This window comes from Haliaeetus leucocephalus, unplaced genomic scaffold (assembly GCF_000737465.1).
Source record: "Haliaeetus leucocephalus isolate CR32 unplaced genomic scaffold, Haliaeetus_leucocephalus-4.0 Scaffold258, whole genome shotgun sequence".
NCBI lineage: Eukaryota > Metazoa > Chordata > Aves > Accipitriformes > Accipitridae > Haliaeetus > Haliaeetus leucocephalus.
The window spans coordinates 144,372-161,881 of NW_010972694.1; the positions used below are offsets into that span (position 1 = coordinate 144,372).

The 17,510-nt window shown below is 55.4% G+C and overlaps 1 protein-coding gene across 1 annotated transcript; it reads left to right on the plus strand.

Annotated features, from left to right (window-relative positions):
* The first annotated feature begins 118 nt into the window (after window positions 1–118).
* On the plus strand, window positions 119–1,225 carry TMSB15B (thymosin beta 15B). The gene is made up of 2 exons (XM_010568802.1): window positions 119–241; window positions 726–1,225. Exons 1-2 carry the CDS (start codon window positions 142–144, stop codon window positions 761–763), a joined length of 138 nt encoding a protein of 45 aa, XP_010567104.1. The 5' UTR covers window positions 119–141; the 3' UTR covers window positions 764–1,225.
* The last annotated feature ends 16,285 nt before the right edge of the window (window positions 1,226–17,510 follow it).

Sequence of the window (17,510 nt, forward strand, 5' to 3'; positions counted from 1 at the left end):
GCCCGGGGCGGCGGCGGCGCGCCCCGCCCTGCGCTATTGTCCGCGGCGGGGGCCGGGCGGGCCGGGCCGCCTTTGTTCTGCCGCTCCCCATCTCCGGGAACCTGGGCTGACCGCGGGGCGGGGGGCGGTCTCGCAGGCAAAATGTGCGACAAGCCAGACCTCTCGGAGGTGGAGAAATTCGACAAGAAGAAGCTGAAGAAAACCAACACGGAGGAGAAGAACACGCTGCCCTCCAAGGAGAGTGAGTGAGGCGGGGGGGGGGGGCCTGGGACCAGGGTGGAGCCCCAGCGTTGGGCTGCGCGGGAGGCACGCGTTGGCCACGGCCGGTGGAGTGGGTGCCCTCGGGTGCTAGTCTCACCACCGAGGTGTCCGGTGGAGAGAGGCTTTGGGGCAGTTAGGCTCTGACCCAGAGAAGACCACCGAGTGCGAGGTGAGGGGTCAGGGTATGGCCCTCTGGGGCAACGGGCATGATCTTGTGCAGAGGGCTGTTGCTCCAAGGTTGCCTCGGGGCATGACTTCCCTGAGGAGAGCTGAAGGCAGGTGCCCAACTTGCTGTCACCCCTGTGTGTGTCTCATCACCCTCTGACTTGAAGTGCTCGCCTACCTCGCTTGGGGTCAGACCATAAAACTGGGTGCCAGGGCCCAAGTGATTGCTCTGCAACCTTCTCCAGTGGGTGTTTCCACAAAAAAGCGCTGGAGACTAATGGACCTCTCTTCTCTTGCAGCTATTGAGCAGGAGAAGGAATGCGTGAAGTCCTCCTAGAGTGAGATGGCCTGCAGGAAGAGCGACCACTTGATTTTTTTTGCTTTGAATTAAATCATGTGTTTTTTTTAAATTTACATCATGTACATGTATAGAAAACAGCTGCATCACCTAACCCACTGTCCCACCTTGCTGGCAGCTTTGGCGGGTGGGGGGAAAAAAGTGTGGCCCTCTCAGTCCATCAATAGCCTGACCCAGCCCCATCTCTGCTGCTCAGCCAACTCCTGTTGACAGCTCTGATGTTGCTCTAATGCAGTGGGGAGGTGAGCAAGGGCTATGGAGGCTCCTGGGGACAGACCCCTTCTGCCTGGGGGAGTGGGGATCCTTTCTGGCCTGGCCTGTGGCCTGGGTCTGTCTCGCATACTCTTCACTGACAGTGTTCTGTAGCCTCACTCACAGTTTTTTGTCTTCCTTGGGGGAAAAATGAGAAGTTTATTATAAAATAAAAAATGTAATGACCTACCTATGGCTTGTGGCTTCTTCTCTGGCAAAGGTTCAGGCTGCAGCCTGGCTTGCCCGGGGGTGGGAAGGTGCAGCAGCGCTGGTGGTTTGGTGTTGCTTGGAGGGCTATATGGGCTGGTTCCCTGCAGGGCAAGTCCAGCTTGGTGTTTGTGTAGGGCTCAGTTCCTGGTGGCCTGTGGGAGACCAGAGCTGGGAGCATTGCTGCTGTGGTGCTGGGGGCTCAGCTGGCTGAGGCCACTGTGTTCTGCCAGCAGTCCCACCACCATAGCAGTTTCTTGGTGCATCTTCAAGTAGAGGCTAGCCTGAGCCTTCCTGCCCACCTGAAGGCTGAGCCTCCTGCTTCAAAGAGGTTAGTGTCCCCTGCTTAAAACATCACTTGTGGAGCTGGGCTGGCTCTTCACCTGCATGGCTGGAGGTGCCTGTGGTGGTAATATGGATGCTGGCCTGGGTCCTGCTGGTGCTGTGGCCAGGCTGGCTCTGTCCACCCAGTTCTCAAGAGCAGAGCTCTCCCCTTGCCTGGCGCAGCCCTTCTCTTCACCTTGAGCCAACCTCCACCCCTGCCCTTGGTTGAAGGAGGTTTTTGCAGCTTTGTAAGGATGAATTAATGCAGTAGACCCCTTGGGTACCCTCTAGGCTGGTCTCAGCCCTGCTTTGCAGGAGTGGAGATCTGTGTGTCTTGCCGTCAGCCTCCAGCACAGTGTGGGCGAGAGGGAGCTGGGGTCTGATAGTGCTTCCAGGTCTATGCTGAGGCTTCCTGGATGTTGCTAGGATTTCCTCACCTCCACCTGGCCTGCAGGGTCACTGAATGGGCTGCTTATGGAGGAGGTGGAGGTTTTGGCCAGTGTCCCTAGTGAGCCTGGTCAGCTGGAGACAAACATGGGGCTGTTGTGCCTGTCTGGACATGGTGCCTATCTGCCTAGTACCTCCACCCACACTGCAAGTAACACTGCTTGTGTGGCTGCAACTGCCTTTGCCCCTTAAAAAGCAGAATCGAAAGAGCTGAAGGTAAGAGGTTGGTGTTTGTGTGCTGTCAGAGCAGCGTGTGGGGTTTTCCGTGGGATGAGGGTGGTGGGGAGAAATGCTGAGGCCCAGCTAGGGCTGCTGCTTGCACCAAGCTGAGCACTGGGAAGCTCAGCACATGCCAGCATGGCTGTGGCCCCTCAGCACCCTGATGTCCCCAGGACAGCACCGTATCCTGAACATGGGAATCCTTTTCCCAGTGCCAACTGCCAGGGTGGGCTGCCAGGGTGGCAGCAGCCGCTTATTGCCCTGGCAGGGCTTATCCCTTCTTGGGGGTGGTTTCTCTCACTGGGCAGAGGCAGGCTTAGCCCTGTGCTGGGGAGGGGGCAGGGGGCCTCTTCAGACCCTTCTGTGAAAGCGGAAGGTAGAAAAGGTCACATCAGCAAGAGCTGGGCTTGGGAGCAGCAGGCAGGGCTTGCAGACCACTAAAGGTTAAGCACCTTCTCGCTGCTTCAGCATTTCTCCCTTCTGCAGAGAGGCTTTGCAATCCCTTGGCCACTTCATGTGCCCAGGCTGGGAGTCGGGTCAAACCCAGATGTAAAGCCAGCCTGAGCCCTTTCCCCGTCCCTGAAAGCCAGAGCGTGAGCTGAACCAAATGAAGCTTTTGGGATGGAAACACAAAGTGGCAGAGCTGATCCCCTCTCTTCAGCCAGGCTTTTAGGGACGGAGAGGTCTTGGTGGCTGCCCATAGTACCCTGGCTGCACCCAGTGCCACTCCCTCTTGTGTGCTTTTAGTTGTGCTTCAATGGGCCATTCTGCAGGCATGGAAAACCACCAGTCAACTTATCTTGCCCTGAGTCACTCAGACCTCTGCAAGGTCACGGCAGGAGTGCCCCGTCCCTGGCACCACCATGCTCACAAAAACCTCCCCTTTGCCCTGTGTTGCACATGTGGGCAGTAGAGACTTTGCCCAGGGGTGCTGGGCACCCCAGGTGCCTGCCAACCGCGTAGCCCCTTCCTATTGGGCTGACTGGTTCACCAGCCAGGGTGAGGGCTGCGGCTCCCCAGCGGTTGCCCCAGATGGCAGGGTTGCTGGTGCCAGGAGCCAGCAATGCTCCAGCGTTCGCCTCAAGCCTGTGGAACAGCCCATGGGACCAGCTTGCTGCATGCTGGGGTGCTGTGGGGTGAGGACAGGGGTGTCGATGCACCTCGGTTTGGGTTACTTTTTCACTGTGGCCACCCCAGGAATGCAGCGATGCAAGTTTAGACATGGGGTTAAGTGCTGCCACAGCCAATTCTGTACCCCGATGAAACCACTCCAGGGGCTGGCAGCCCCAGCCTGGCACTGGGGATATCAGTTGGAGCTGGGGGCAGCTCCCCAGCCCCAGCAAACCCATCTCAGTGGGTCATATGGCTGATGCAGTTGTGCCCACCCAAAATGAGGGCAGCCCAGGCACTTCTCCCACCCACATCGCTGCCAGAATGGTACACAGCAAAGTACCAGACACTTTGCCCAAACCCTGTATCCTCAGGTCTGAGGAAAAAGAGAAAGCCGTTTTGCAACCCAGTGCCCAAAATGTCCCTGGTGCCAGCAGAGGATTAGCCAGTAAGGGGAGAACCATTACAGAAAAGCCTTTTATATCAACACTTTCCCTCCATCCCTGCCCCAGACTTTCCCTTTTTCACTGTGGCACGCATGGGCACACGGTTGCCAGTGGTGTGGGAGGCTAGGATGCCTGCCAGGCTGATGTTCCCTAGAAACCTGGTGGCTTCAGCAGCACGGGCTGCCCCAGCAGCCACCCACGCATGGAGGATGCCATCCTGGGAGCTGGGCCTTCCTGGCAGGGCTTGATGCCACCTTTCCTCGTCAGGCCCCAGCTAAGTTATATGTGCCAGCTCCTCCTGGCAATATCCATGCCTCTCCCCAGCCAGGGCCTATCCCCCTGCTCCTGGGGCAGTTTCTTCCCATCACTCGATCGGGTGGTGAGCTGTGGCCAACGCTGCAGAGGAGGGAGGAGGAGGCTGAGTCACCCGCAGGAGGAATTTGGGCAAATACCTGGTGATCAGCGGCACAGGGGAATTCAGATCAGGGCTTGCAACTGGGATGGGCGTCTGCCCCCGCTGCTGCTCCATCCCCTCTGACTCAGCAGGGAGAGGATTTGACCCTATATACGCTTGTGTGGAGGATCATAATCCCCTTTCTTGCAGGACGTTCCTGAGTCAGCCTGTGCATGGCCCTGCACTGGGCACCCCGCTGTCCCCCTCCTCCAAGCCGTGCACCCAGCCTGCCAGGCTGCGGCACCCTCCACGCATCCTGCAGTACCATGCTGGTTTGCAGCACGGATCACCCAGCACAAGGGAGGCTTTTGCATGCCGGCAGCCGGGGTTTTCCCTTTGCTGCTCTCCATCTGGCAGCCCCCGGAGCTGCGGCAGAAAGTGGTGAGAGCTAAGAGGTGGCAGTGACCAGTGTCAGCGGGGCCTGGGGCAGCTCCCGGGTTTGGATGGCAGGAAATCGCCAGTCCCAGCCCACACCGCGGTTGGTCCAAGTAAACACTCCCTTGGAAAGTGTAGGTTTATCACCAGAGCGAACAGGGTATGGCAAAGCCAGGCTGTGCAGGCGGGCAGATGCTGCAGCTCCCTCATGTGTGGGTCCTCCCCCCACCACCACTCCCCACATCCCCGGGGAAAATGTGTCACCACCTCTGCATCACTCAGGTCAGCCTCTCCCCGCCAGGTCTCCCCTGCCTGGGTGGACACACTGTCAAGCGCAGAGCTCAAACCCCGCAGTGGTCATGGTGGAAAGGAGAGGTGAGGGGGCAGCAAGCACGAGCTGCCAGGGAAAAACCCCTGCTGGGAGTTTTTGGGGAGGATATGTGTGTGCATCCCTGCACGGGGATAGTTATGTGTTTGGCTGTAAAAACGGAAAGCAGAAAAGAGTGAGCAGTAATGGGGAAATGAAAATATTGTGCGAGCTGGTGACCATGGTCCTTTGGGAACGAAGCTGATGGGAAGCCACCACGGGGTGGGAGAATGTGTGTGATGTGGCACTGTAGGTCAGACCATACCCTGGGGACACTCAGTGACACAAGGGGAGGATTAACAGACAAGCTGTCCCCATCCTGCAGCAGGGAACAGTGCCGTGCTGGAGAGCCCTGTGGCCATGGGGCAGGAAAGCCACCATCCCTGACCAGTGGATGCAAAGGCACCAGCGAAGCGAACCAGGCGCCTACAGACACCTGCACTGGTACACTCCCCTGTGGGCTGTGTGGTGGCTGGCAAAGCCAGGCTGCCACACCCCGACACCTTCCCCAGCAGCAAAGAAGTTGTTGCTGCTGTTGAAATAATGCCCGGGAGGCCAGGTTTATCAGCATGAGCTTACTTATCCCCTGACAGCAAGGGCTCAGCCCGAGTAATGATGAACCAGGAGCACTCAGAGCTTCCTGTCCTCTCCTCCAGAGCCCTGGTGAGAACTGGGCTCCTGCCAGCACCCAGGGCTAAATAAAGCTGGGGAGTTACACACTGAGCCACTCTGCAACCTGCCTTGCTCCCCACATTTGCTTGCGTTGCTGCCGGTGTGGGACGCAGGTGGGAGCAGCTTTGCTGCATGCCTTTGCCAAGCAGCATGCATGTTGCTGGCGCCTGGGGGTGCCAAGCCCTTCGATGCCTCACAGCCTGCTCCTGAAAGTGGCCAGTATCAATTGCTCATTTCTGGCCCCCCCAGTTGCATTCTGCAGATTCCCGCTGGCCCATGGGGCAGTACTGGGAGCTGCAGGAGCACATGCTCCCATGGGGGATGCAGCTCCGGTGTCGTGTGGCAGTGCCCGCACTTGTGCTTGAGCCCGGGCAGCTGATGGAGGAGAGGAGCGCTTTATTTTAGGAAGCAGCTGGCTCACACAGGAGACATTGTTTATCATCTTTCTTCCCCCTGGTGCTTTATTACAAAGGATTATGATATGAAAAGCCATTTTGTTCCCCTTCTCCCACTGCATAGCCCCCACTCTGTGATTTATTCTTCTCCACAGGCAGCAGCTGGGCTATGGCACCCTGGGGAGCTGGAGGGTGACAAGGTGGGGGCTCAAACCCATGGCAGCGATGGCAGCAGGGATGCATCCAGCACCCATGCCGTGGCACGGTGGGGTGGGGTTTGCCAGGCGTGCCCAAGACTGCTATTGACTGTGTGAGCGCCTGCATGATGTGAGGAAACCTTGAGGCGTGGAAAAACAAAATCAAAGCCTTTCCATGGTGGGTGTCACCCGTGAGGTGATGTTGCCTTGCTTTGTCCGGACAAGGCAGAGGTCAGTGTTCTCTCCTCAGGGACACTGCTGTCCCCAAGCCCTGCTGCTCCACCGCCAGTGCTGGCAGCACCATGTACTGTCACAGCTCCAAACCTGCCTGGATGAGCCTGTGGGAGAATGTCCTGCTGCCCACGGGGAACTGGGGCTGGGCTGGGTGGGAAAAGCGCGGTGCAGGGTACAATCTGGGCACAGAGGCTGTGGTGCAGGATCTGAGCTGGGACTCAGCATGGGAATATGGCCCTTGGCTGCTTCTCCCAAAATCATCCGTGGGCAGGGCAGAGGCACCTCTGAAGCAGCAGCAGGAGTGGCTTCTCTCCATCCCTCTGCCCAGGCACTTTCCTTGCCAAGAGGCAGGTGGGATGCTATGTGCCCCTCTGTCCCCCTCCTCTGACCCTGCTGCCTCGAAGCCCACTCTGCCACTGTGCACCTTTGCTGCGAGTCCCTGAGCAGAGCCTGCTGCAGCAGGGCCAAGCTCCCCCCTGCAAGGCCACGAGCCGGTGCCTGCCAGCCGCCTCCACGGCTTTCCAGGAACCAGCACAGGAGCGATGGGCAGCAGATAAGCGTGTAGCAACAGACGCCTCATGCTGTCTCCCAAAGCCCCAACCTGCCTGCGCACCTCCATCAGGGTAAAATTATGGCTGGTGCTTCCTCCTATGGTGCTACCTGCTCCACCACCCTGTCACCCAGCACGTCCCTGATAACCGGCCAAGGGGCTCCAGGTATGAGCTGGGTATGGCTGAGGAGGAGAGGGCAAAGGCTGTGGCGGTGGCACGCAGCTCAGCCGCTACCAGCCCTGGGGCTGTGGTGAAGCTGGGACAAGCCCTTGCTTGCAGTGTTGTGTCTCCGAGAGGCGACTCAGCAGCCCAGGCACGTTCCTCTCCCTGCTGCCTCTCCCACGCCACTCCCAGCTCAGCAGGGAGGGACCCCACAGTGTGCATAGCTTTGGCAGGGAAGGTTCCAACAGCACTTCTGGCATCCCAGTGCCATGGTGGGGAGGAGGCAGCTCCCATCCCTGCTTCCATGGTCCCAATTCCCCTACAGTGTTGGCAGCCGCTCCAACTCCAGCCAGTCACCAGCTATGTGGTCTTGCCGCAGTGGATGACGCTGTTTGGGGACAATGCTACACCCCTGAGCTACTGCTGCCTGTGTGGTGGCTGGCAAGTGTCAAGTTTGCAAGGCCTCAGCCCAGCTCACGAAAACCGCATAGGGCACTTCTTCGGGGTAGCTTGAGCTGTGTGGGGTAGAGGGAGATGCATGGGGGGGCCTTCCTGAGCTTTGCTCTGGCTATGCTCATCCTTGGAGGCGGGAGGAAATGGGTGGCAGGGTGCCTGGCAGCCACTGCTCAGAGCTGTGAAACGGGGAAATGCGGGTGGCCAAGGCTAGGGGTGGCGGGGCTGTTCAGGAGGGACATGTTCTGGGGAGTGTTTCAGAGCAGATGCCGTGGGCTGGAGCTGCTGCTGGGTACAGTCCTTGGAGAAACAGCTGCAGAGCCGTGAACTGGGGCTGGAACAAAGGAAGAGGCCCAAGCCCCAGCTGCAGCGTGGGACGTGTGATGAGTTAATCGGGGCACAAGCTGGCAGCACTTTGCATGGCCACAGGCTGTCAGGAGGGACGAGGCTGTATCAGGGCTCCTTACCTTGGCACCAGCTTCCCCATGTTTGCTGTAACACCCAGAACTGGGAGCGAGAGCCAGGTGGCAGGTACGTGTGTCACAGCCTCTCCAGGTAGGGATGCAGCCAAGCCCAGGGGAGTAAAATCTCACGCTCCAGGAACCTGGTGCCCTGCAGAGCCCCTGCCCCACCGCCCTGGTTCTGCCCCCACTGCCCTGGCGCTCCTTGCCCAGCACATGCTTCCAGGACAACATCCCCATCTCCAGACAAACCCCCCTGCAGCAACCAGTGACCGTGCCCAGGGCCCGCAGGCAAGGTCCTGTCCCGCCTGCAGTGCCGGGGCCATGCTGGCTCTCAGCAGGCTTCCCACAAGTGTGAGGTCATGCCCAGATAAGCCTGTTCCTCTGCCCTTGAGCCCAGGGCTCAGGTTCTCAGGCACGGTGGGAAGCACCAGCCCTCCCAGCAGCTCCCCCTGGCTCCCTCCCGCTCCTCTCTTCTGGGGGCTCAGCGGCGAGCCCTGCTTCTGCAATTCACCTCCTATTTAATTCTCCCCTTGCCCCTTCCAGACCGCCTCAGGAGAAGGTCCAGGCCCCCCTCCCCACTGCATGGCCAAGCAAGCCGTGTCAGGTTGTGCCACCAGGCTGTGTCACCACACCAGGGTGGCAGAGCCATGGGGGCAGTAGCTGTGACACTGTTTGCAAACCCATCAAGCCACAGTTAGTCATCTCAGAGATCTCCTTTCACTTATAAAATGTTTTTCCCTAAGATGCTGTATCGGGTCTGGCTGAGATGGAGTTAATTTTCCCCCTAGCAGTCCTCAGAGTGCTGTGCTCTGTATTGGTAGCTAGAAAGGTGTTGATAACACACCAGTGTTTTGGCTGCTGCTGAGCAGTGCTCCCACAGCATCAAGGCTGTCTCTCCAACATTCCCCCCTGACCAGTAGGCTGGGGGTGGGCAAGATCTTGGCATGGGACATAGCCAGGACAGCTGACCCAAGCTGACCAAAGGGAGATTCCACACCATAGGACATCTGCTCAGCAATAAAAGCTAAGAGAAAGGAGGAGTAGTGGGGGCATTTGTTATTACGACATTTGTCTTCCAAAGCAGCTGCTACACCTACTGAAGCCCTACTTCCCGGGAAGTGGCTGGACATGGCCTGCTGATGGGAAGTAGAGGATAAATCTTTTGTTTGCCTTTGCTTCCGTGCACGACCTTTGCTTTTGCTTTATTAAACTGTCTTTATCTTGACCCACAAGTTCTTTTCCATCTTATTTTCTCTTTCACTGTCCTACTGAGGAGGGAAGTGGTAGAGCGGCTTGGTGGGCACCTGGCATCCAGCCAAGGTCAACCCACCACAGTCCTTTTTGGTGCCAAACGTGGGGCTCAAGATAACGGCAGTTTTGCATTAAGCATGCTATAGCTATAGTAGTTATTAAGTAGGAAGCATCTGTGCGGGTCACAGAGTTTGTTGGCTACACTGCTTATCTCTTTATTTCGCTGAGCTTCAGAACACGTTAGTACAAACAATGGCTTTCTGCTTTTCCCTGGCATTGGTAGCCTTGCTGTGCTGGGGGAGCTATCTTGTGGAGAGGATGAGGGAATACATCTCCCTCTTTCTACCTAGGCCCAATGTAGGTGGTTTTATTATGCAGGCTCCTGAGGTCCTTGTTCACCCTTACATGAGCTGTTTAATACTACTAATTAACACTGTTGGCATATTATGGGGTTTGTGGAATCTGGTGTCGTCCTGGTGTAAGAGAAGACAACTGTTGGGTGAGGCGATACTGAAATGTGCCCTGAGGTGGCCGGTCCCTGGGTGGCAGGGTGTGTGGAAGGATTTGGGCAGGTGCCTAGGGCAGTTGTCACCTCCCATAGCCTGGGACCTTACGCCTGAACAGGCAAGCAACCCTGTGCCACCTGATAGAGGGCTGCCTTGCCCACCCCAATGAAAACCAGCAGCTTCTAGCACTGTACTAAGGCTTGGCTTGTGCCTACTGAGACATAGTTCAGTACTATCAGAGGACTGTGCTTAAGGCAGGGACTCAAACCACTTCCAAGAATACCTTGACTGAGACCGGGGTGCAAACTACATCTGAGGACATGATAGTAGAGATAGGGACCCAAACTGCATCTGAGAACACTATGGTTGAGATAGGGACCCAAACAACAACAACTATAGTAATTGTCCCAGTAGTGAAAAAGAAAGAGTGGACAAGGAGGTCAACAGGTCCATATCATCGATTAGTAAGGGAGGAGGAAGAAGAGGAAGGGTTTGATCAAGAAACTGGTCCTTCAGCAAAGAAATTGGAGAAAGGAGTGAGGAAAATCAGACAAGAAGTGGAAACCACTCAGTCTCTGACCTCATCAGAACTTTGAGACATACAGAAAGATCACAGTCGCCAGCCAGGTCAGTGGATTGCTGCCTGGCTGCTCCAATGCTGGTATAACAGGGCCAACAGTCAGCAATCAGAAGGTAAGGAAGCCCGACAGCTGGGATCCCTTGCTAGGAACTGGGGAATTGAGAGGAATTGGAAAAGAGGCAGCAATTTGCAGTCTCTGAAGATGGTTCCTCTCAAGTGTGAGGGCAAGATATCCATTCAAGGAAGATCTTGTGAACTACTCATGAAAGTGGACTACTGCAGATGAAGGCATCCAGTACCTGAGAGAGTTAGCAGTGCTGGAAGTCATTGACAGTGACTTAGATGACGAATAGGTCTCCAGAGATCCAGAAGATGTCCTGTGCACATGGGCCATGTGGATGAAGGTGCCCCAGTGTCATATTCTAACAGCTTGGCAACGATGTATTGCCCAGATATGGATACACCAACTATGGAGAGAGTGTCTTCTTGGCTCCAAAACTTTGAAGAAAATCTCTGTCCCTCCTCACCCCCATGGGCCAGTGCCTTGGCTGTCAGGGTTGCCCCAATAAGTCAGTCCCCTCCTCCTCTGGTCAGAGGGAAACGGAGCCCCAGGCGTATGCCACATGGTGCACTTTTGTTCTTCCTGCGTGACCAGGGGGAGGACATGAGGAAGTGGGGTGGTGAACCCACCTTTAAGCTGGAAACCCTTGTATATGAACTGAGAGGCAAAACAGCTATTATGTAGGGGTCACCCAAGAAGACTGTCAGCTTAGTTGCTGTAGAGACCCAAGAAGGCAATCGGCGATCTGCCGGACATAGAAGGACTGAAATCACTTCCCCTGATCCTGGTGAGAGGACTTCTGGTCTGGCACTGAACGGGTCAGACAGTGAATACTCTGAGCAGGAACAGGAATAGAGGTCCCTGCCTCTGGCCAGGAGGAGGAAAGGGATGACCAGGTTTACTGGACTGTGTGGATTTGATGACCTGCTGCATCAGACACACAGAAGTATAAAGCTTTGGTAGACACTGGTGCACAATGTATGCTGGTGCCATCAGGGTATAGAGGCACAGGACCCATTGGGATCTCTGGACTGACAGAGAGATACCAAAAATTGTCTATTGGAGGCTGAGGTGAGCTTAACAGGGGACAAGTGGCAAAAGCACACCATTGTGACTGGTCCAGAGGCCCCTCATATCCTTGCCATAGACTACCTCAGGAGAGGGTACTCCAGGGACCCAAAAGGGCACCGATGGGCTTTTGGTGTAGCCACTGTGAACACAGAGAAGATCAAACAGCTATCTACCCTGCCTGGCCTCTTGGAAGATCCCTTCATTGTGGGATTGCTGCGAGTTGAAGAACAGCAGGTGCCAATCGCTACCAGGACAGTGCACCGGCAGCAATAGTGCATGAACTGAGACTCCCTGGCTCCCATCCATGAGCTGATTCATCAACTGGAGAGCCAAGAAGTGATCAGCAAGACTCACTCACCTTTTAATAGTCCCATACGGCCAGTGCAATAGTCTGACGGAGGGTGGAGGTTAACAGTAGACTATTGTGGCCTGAATGAAGTCACGCTACCACTGAGTGCTGCTGTACCAGACATGTTAGAGCTCCAGTATGAACTGGAGTCAAAGGCAGCCAAGTGGTATGCTACAATTGACATTGCCAATGCATTTTTTTTCAATTCCTTTGACAGCAGAATGCAGGCCACAGCTTGCTCTCACATGGAGGGGTGTTCAATACACCTGGAATTGACTGCCCCAGGGGTGGAAGCACAGGCCTACCATTTGTCATGGAATAATCCAAAGTGCACTGGAAAAGGGTGATGCCCCTGAACGTCTACAATACACTGATGATGTCATCGTGTGGGGCAACAAGGCAGAAGAAGTGTTTGAGAAGGGAAAAAGAGTAATTCATATTCTTCTGAAAGCTGGTTTCACTATAAAAAGAAGCAAAGTCAAGGGACCTGCATAGGAGATTCTGTTCTTGGGAATAAAAATGGCAGGATGGATGGCGTCATGTCCCTATGGATGTGATCAGCAAGATAGCAACTGTCTCCACCAGCTAACAAGAAGGAAACACAAGCTTTCCTAGCCCTTGTGAGATTCTGGAGAATGCATGTTCCAGGTTATAGTCAGCTTGTGAGCCCTCTTTATCCAGTAACATGAAAGAACTATTTCGCATGGGACCTTGAGCAACAACAAGACTTTGAGCATATCATACAGGAAATAGCTCATGCGGTAGCTCTTGGGCCTGTCCAGACAGGACCAGCTGTGCAAAATGTACTCTACACTGCAGCTCGGGAGCATGGTCTCACCTGGAGCCTCTGGCAGAAAACATCAGGAGGAATCCAAGGTTGACCATTAGGGTTTTGGGGCTGGGGGTATTGAGGATCAGAAGCCCACTACACCCCGACTGAAAAAGAGATACTAGCAGCATATAAGGGGGTTTGAGCCACTTCAGAAGTTGTTGGTACAGAAGCATATCTCCTCTTGCACCACGATTGCCCATGCTACACTGGATGTTCAAAGGAAACATCCCCTCTACATGTTGTGCAACCAGCACTACATGGAGTAAGTGGATAACGTTGATCACACAATAAGCTCAACTGGGGAAATCCAACTGCCCAGGAATCCTGGAAGAGATCATGGACTGGCCAAAAGGCAGAGATTTTGGAGCATTGCCTGAGGAGGTGGCTCATGCCCAAGAGACACCAACATATAATGAGTTATCAGAAGATGAAAGGCATTATGCTTTGTTTACTGATGGATCCTGTCATGTTGTAGGAAACCACTGAAGTGGAAAGCTGCTGTGTGGAGTCCCACATGACAAGTCATTGAAGCCACTGAAGGAGAATGTGAGTCAGGTCAGTCTGCAGAATTAAAAAACATCCAACTAGCTCTAGAGCTTGCTGAACAAGATAAGTGGCCAGTACTTTATCTCTATACTGACTCCTGGATGGTGGCTAATGCCCTATGGGGGTGGCTACAGCAGTGGAAGAAGACCAACTGGCAGTGCAAGGGTAAACCCATCTGGGCTGCTGCATCGTGGCAGGACATCCCTGCCCGGGTAGAGAACATCTCTCTAAAGATATGTCATGTAGATGCTCACATACCCAAAAGCCGCACTACTGAACATTGCAACAATGAACAAGTAGAGAAGGCTGCGAAAATTGAAGTAGCTTGGGTGGACCCAGACTGGGAGCATAAGCATGAACTATTCGTAGCTTGATGGGCCCACGAAACATGGGGACATCCAGGGAGAAATACAACGTACAAATGGGCTCGTGATAGAGGGGTGGACCTGACCATGGAGACCATCACACAGTCACTCATGAATGTGAAACACATGCTGCAATCAAGTGAGCCACATGAGTAAAGTCTCCCTGGAACAGAGGGTGGTGGCTGGGTTTTCGATATGGCGAGGCCTGGCAAATTGACTATATTAGACCACTGCCATGAACACGCCAAGGCAAGTACTACATACTCACCATGGTGGAATCAACTACTGCTTGGCTAGAAACATACCCTGTAAACTATGCCACTGCCCAAAACACCATCTGAGGCCTTGAAAGGCAAATTTTGTGGTGACATGGTACCCCAGAAAGAATTGAATCAGACAATGGGACTCATTTCTGAAATAACCTCATAAACTCCTGGGCCAAGAAACATGGCATTGAGTGGTTGTATCACACCCCCTATCACCTACAAGCCTCTGAAGAGACTGAGAGATATAATGGATTTTTAAAGACTATGTTGAGAGCATTGGGCAATGGGGCATGGAAGCACTGGGATATAAATTTAGCAGAAGCCACTTGGCTGGTTAACACCGGAGGATCTGCTAACCATCCTGGTCCTGCCCAAACAAAACCCCTGTATACTCTGGGAGAAGATAAGGTCCCCATAGTGCACATAGAGAAGTGGCTGGGGAAGGCAGTGTGGATTGCTTCTCCCTTGGGAAAAGGCAAACCCATTCGTGGGATTGTTTTCGCTCAAGGACCTGAGTGTACTTTGTGGGTAATGTGGAAGGACGGGGAGACCTGGTGTGTGTCTCAAGGAGATTTAGCCCTGGGGAAAAATAATGTGATGTGAGTTGTATGTTGTAGGAAGTGATATAGCAGGAATGACCTGAATGGACAAAGAGTGGGTTTCGCAAGGAACCAGGGAAGTGCAACGATGACCCAAACCAAGCCCGTGTTGGTGCGCAACAATTGAACCTACTGCTTCTCCTGTCCTGAGCAGCCATCTTGACAGATGGGGACCAAGTCATAGCCTGTTCTTATGAACATTTGGAGGAGTAGAGGAAGCCCATGGAATGGCAGAATATCTATCTGTTAAAGGACAGAGGATAGTAGTTTATGAGAATGTATAAATCTGTATGTTGGGTATAAAGATGGTTTAAGTATGTAGTATAAGTCGTAAGTGTTGGTAAGAAGAGATTTCAGTAATGAGAGTTAAATACAATGGGATGGTTAGAAGATATATGTATGTATTAAATTATGTGGAACCTGAACGTGATGCAAATAGTACGGAATAAGGGGTGGAGAAGGTTATTGGGTCTGGCTGAGATGGAGTTAATTTTCCCCCTAGCAGTCCTCAGAGTGCTGTGCTCTGTATTGGTAGCTAGAAAGGTGTTGATAACACACCAGTGTTTTGGCTGCTGCTGAGCAGTGCTCCCACAGCATCAAGGCTGTCTCTCCAACATTCCCCCCTGACCAGTAGGCTGGGGGTGGGCAAGATCTTGGCATGGGACATAGCCAGGACAGCTGACCCAAGCTGACCAAAGGGAGATTCCACACCATAGGACATCTGCTCAGCAATAAAAGCTAAGAGAAAGGAGGAGGAGTGGGAACATTTGTTATTATGGCATTTGTCTTCCAGAGCAACTGCTACACTTACTGAAGCCCTACTTCCTGGGAAGTGGCTGGACATGGCCTGCTGATGGGAAAATCTTTTGTTTGCCTTTGCTTCCGTGCACGACCTCTGCTTTTGCTTTATTAAACTGTCTTTATCTTGACCCACAAGTTCTTTTCCATCTTATTTTCTCTTTCACTGTCCTACTGAGGAGGGAAGTGATAGAGCGGCTTGGTGGGCACCTGGCATTCACCCAAGGTCAATCCACTACAGATGCCAAATGGGTTGTAGCCCAGCTCAGCGAGGCAGCCAAGCTGCACAGCTGCCGGGAGCCAAACCTGCCCAGGCAGATCCCTGCTCAGACGGGCAGGTGACTCTCCAACAGCTCCCGGCACCCACGGCTCAGCCTTGGGGAACATGGGGGCCCTGCTGAGCACCAGCACGGTCAGCTGAGGCCACGGGTCCTGTGCTGTCCTGGCTGCACTGCGGGGACATGCTGCCCTCCCTAAGCCCTGCAAGCAGCATCCCCTGGGACTTTGGTGTTTGCCAGACCTGCCTGGGGTGGTCCAGGGTGTCAGGGCACAGCGCAGTGCTGCTGCAGAGCACTGTGCCCCTCTTGCCTTAGCAGGATGTGTCTTGGTGGCTCTATCTCACTCAGGAGGTGTCTCACCCCTCCTGGCCTCAGTATTCTTACATGCTAAATTAGATCTCTAATAAATAAGTAATGACAAATAATGGGATTAAATGGCTGCTGGGCAAAGAGTGCTGGCAGGGGGAGGTGTGCCATGCTCGGAGGCTCGCCCCAGCGGCGTGTGGCGCTGGCAGGGCTGGCACGGGGATCCAGACTCATTCGGAGCAAGCCCCAGCTGGTGGTGCAGGCTGGGTCTGCCACCTGTACCAGCAGCACCCTGTGCTTCTGGCCCTGGTGCTGGTGCATATGTTGGTGCCCCAAATACATGCCTGAGGAGCACCCCCATATTCCCCAGGCTCCCCTAGTCCCAGACTGCCAACACCCTGCACCCTCAGGCCCTCGGCCTGCTGCCCCCTCCTCATCCCCCTACGCTTCTCTTGTTCCCCATCTCCTCTGACAGATCACCGAGGCTGGTATTACTATAATCCCTGGCTTAATTTAAATCCTCCTCCCATCTCATGTTTTTCCAGGGGGAGGGGGGAATCAATGCACTTTCATGGCACCTGCTTGGCCCTGGGGCTGGTGCTGAGTTCGGACAGCCAAAAAGCCCTGGGTGTCCATGTGAGGGGTCCCCACTCTCACCCCCCCTGGGGAAGGTGCCTGGGGCATCTTGCAGCCCCCAGCAAGAGGCGTCCCCAGGTTCTGGAGCTGTCTCTGGGTGGGCCCAAGGGAAGGGTGGGGAAGAGAGCTTACGGTGCCGGGGGGGGGGGGCAGGTGGCTCCGGCTCCCCAACCCCCTCCTGCAGCCACCCAGGGGTCTGGTCTCCCCGTCCCTCTCCCGTTGCTGTCTGCCCCAGGCTGGGGTGACCTCGCCTCTAGTTGTCCTTCCATCCCTCTGAAACGTCTGTATTTGCTGCTCTTCCCCAGAAGCCTCCTTCTTTAAGACGTTCTCCCTCCTGGTCCCACGGGTGATGGCGAGGGTGGGAGGAGTCGCACTCCTTCGGGCAGCTGCCAGCCATTTGCCGCCTTCAGCGCTAACCGGGGAATCGGGAAGAAGCCATTTGGGGCATTTGTTAATCTATTTCTGTACGCCCCCCTCGCGCAGCAGCTGGGATCCTGCTGGCGGGGTGAAGGACGGGCCTTCGTTCGAGCACGCCAGAGCAGGCGTGGGGGGATGCGCGGGGCTGGGGACGGCCACCACCGCCGGCCTGCGGTGACACGGCGCACGGGACTGTGTTCTGCAGGCGGGTAAGGGGCTTTTTGCGGCGAGGGTGCCGCGGCCTCACACGCGGAGGCCACGCCGCTTCGAGAGGGCACCCCCCGGTCCGGCAGCGGGGCGGCAGCGGCGAGCTGGTGCGGGGACAGCGGGGTGGCAGGCGGGGGGAACGAAGTGACAGAAGGGCGACCGGAGGGGACCGCGAGGAAGGCGGTGAGGGGCAGGAGGGGACGGTGAGGGACCGGAGCGGACCGGAGCGAGGGGGAGTGGCAGGACAGGGCAGAGGGGGGCCAGGCGGGGCCCAGCGGGCTGACGCGCGGATGGCACGAGGGGCAGGGAGCGCACCTGCGCGACACCGA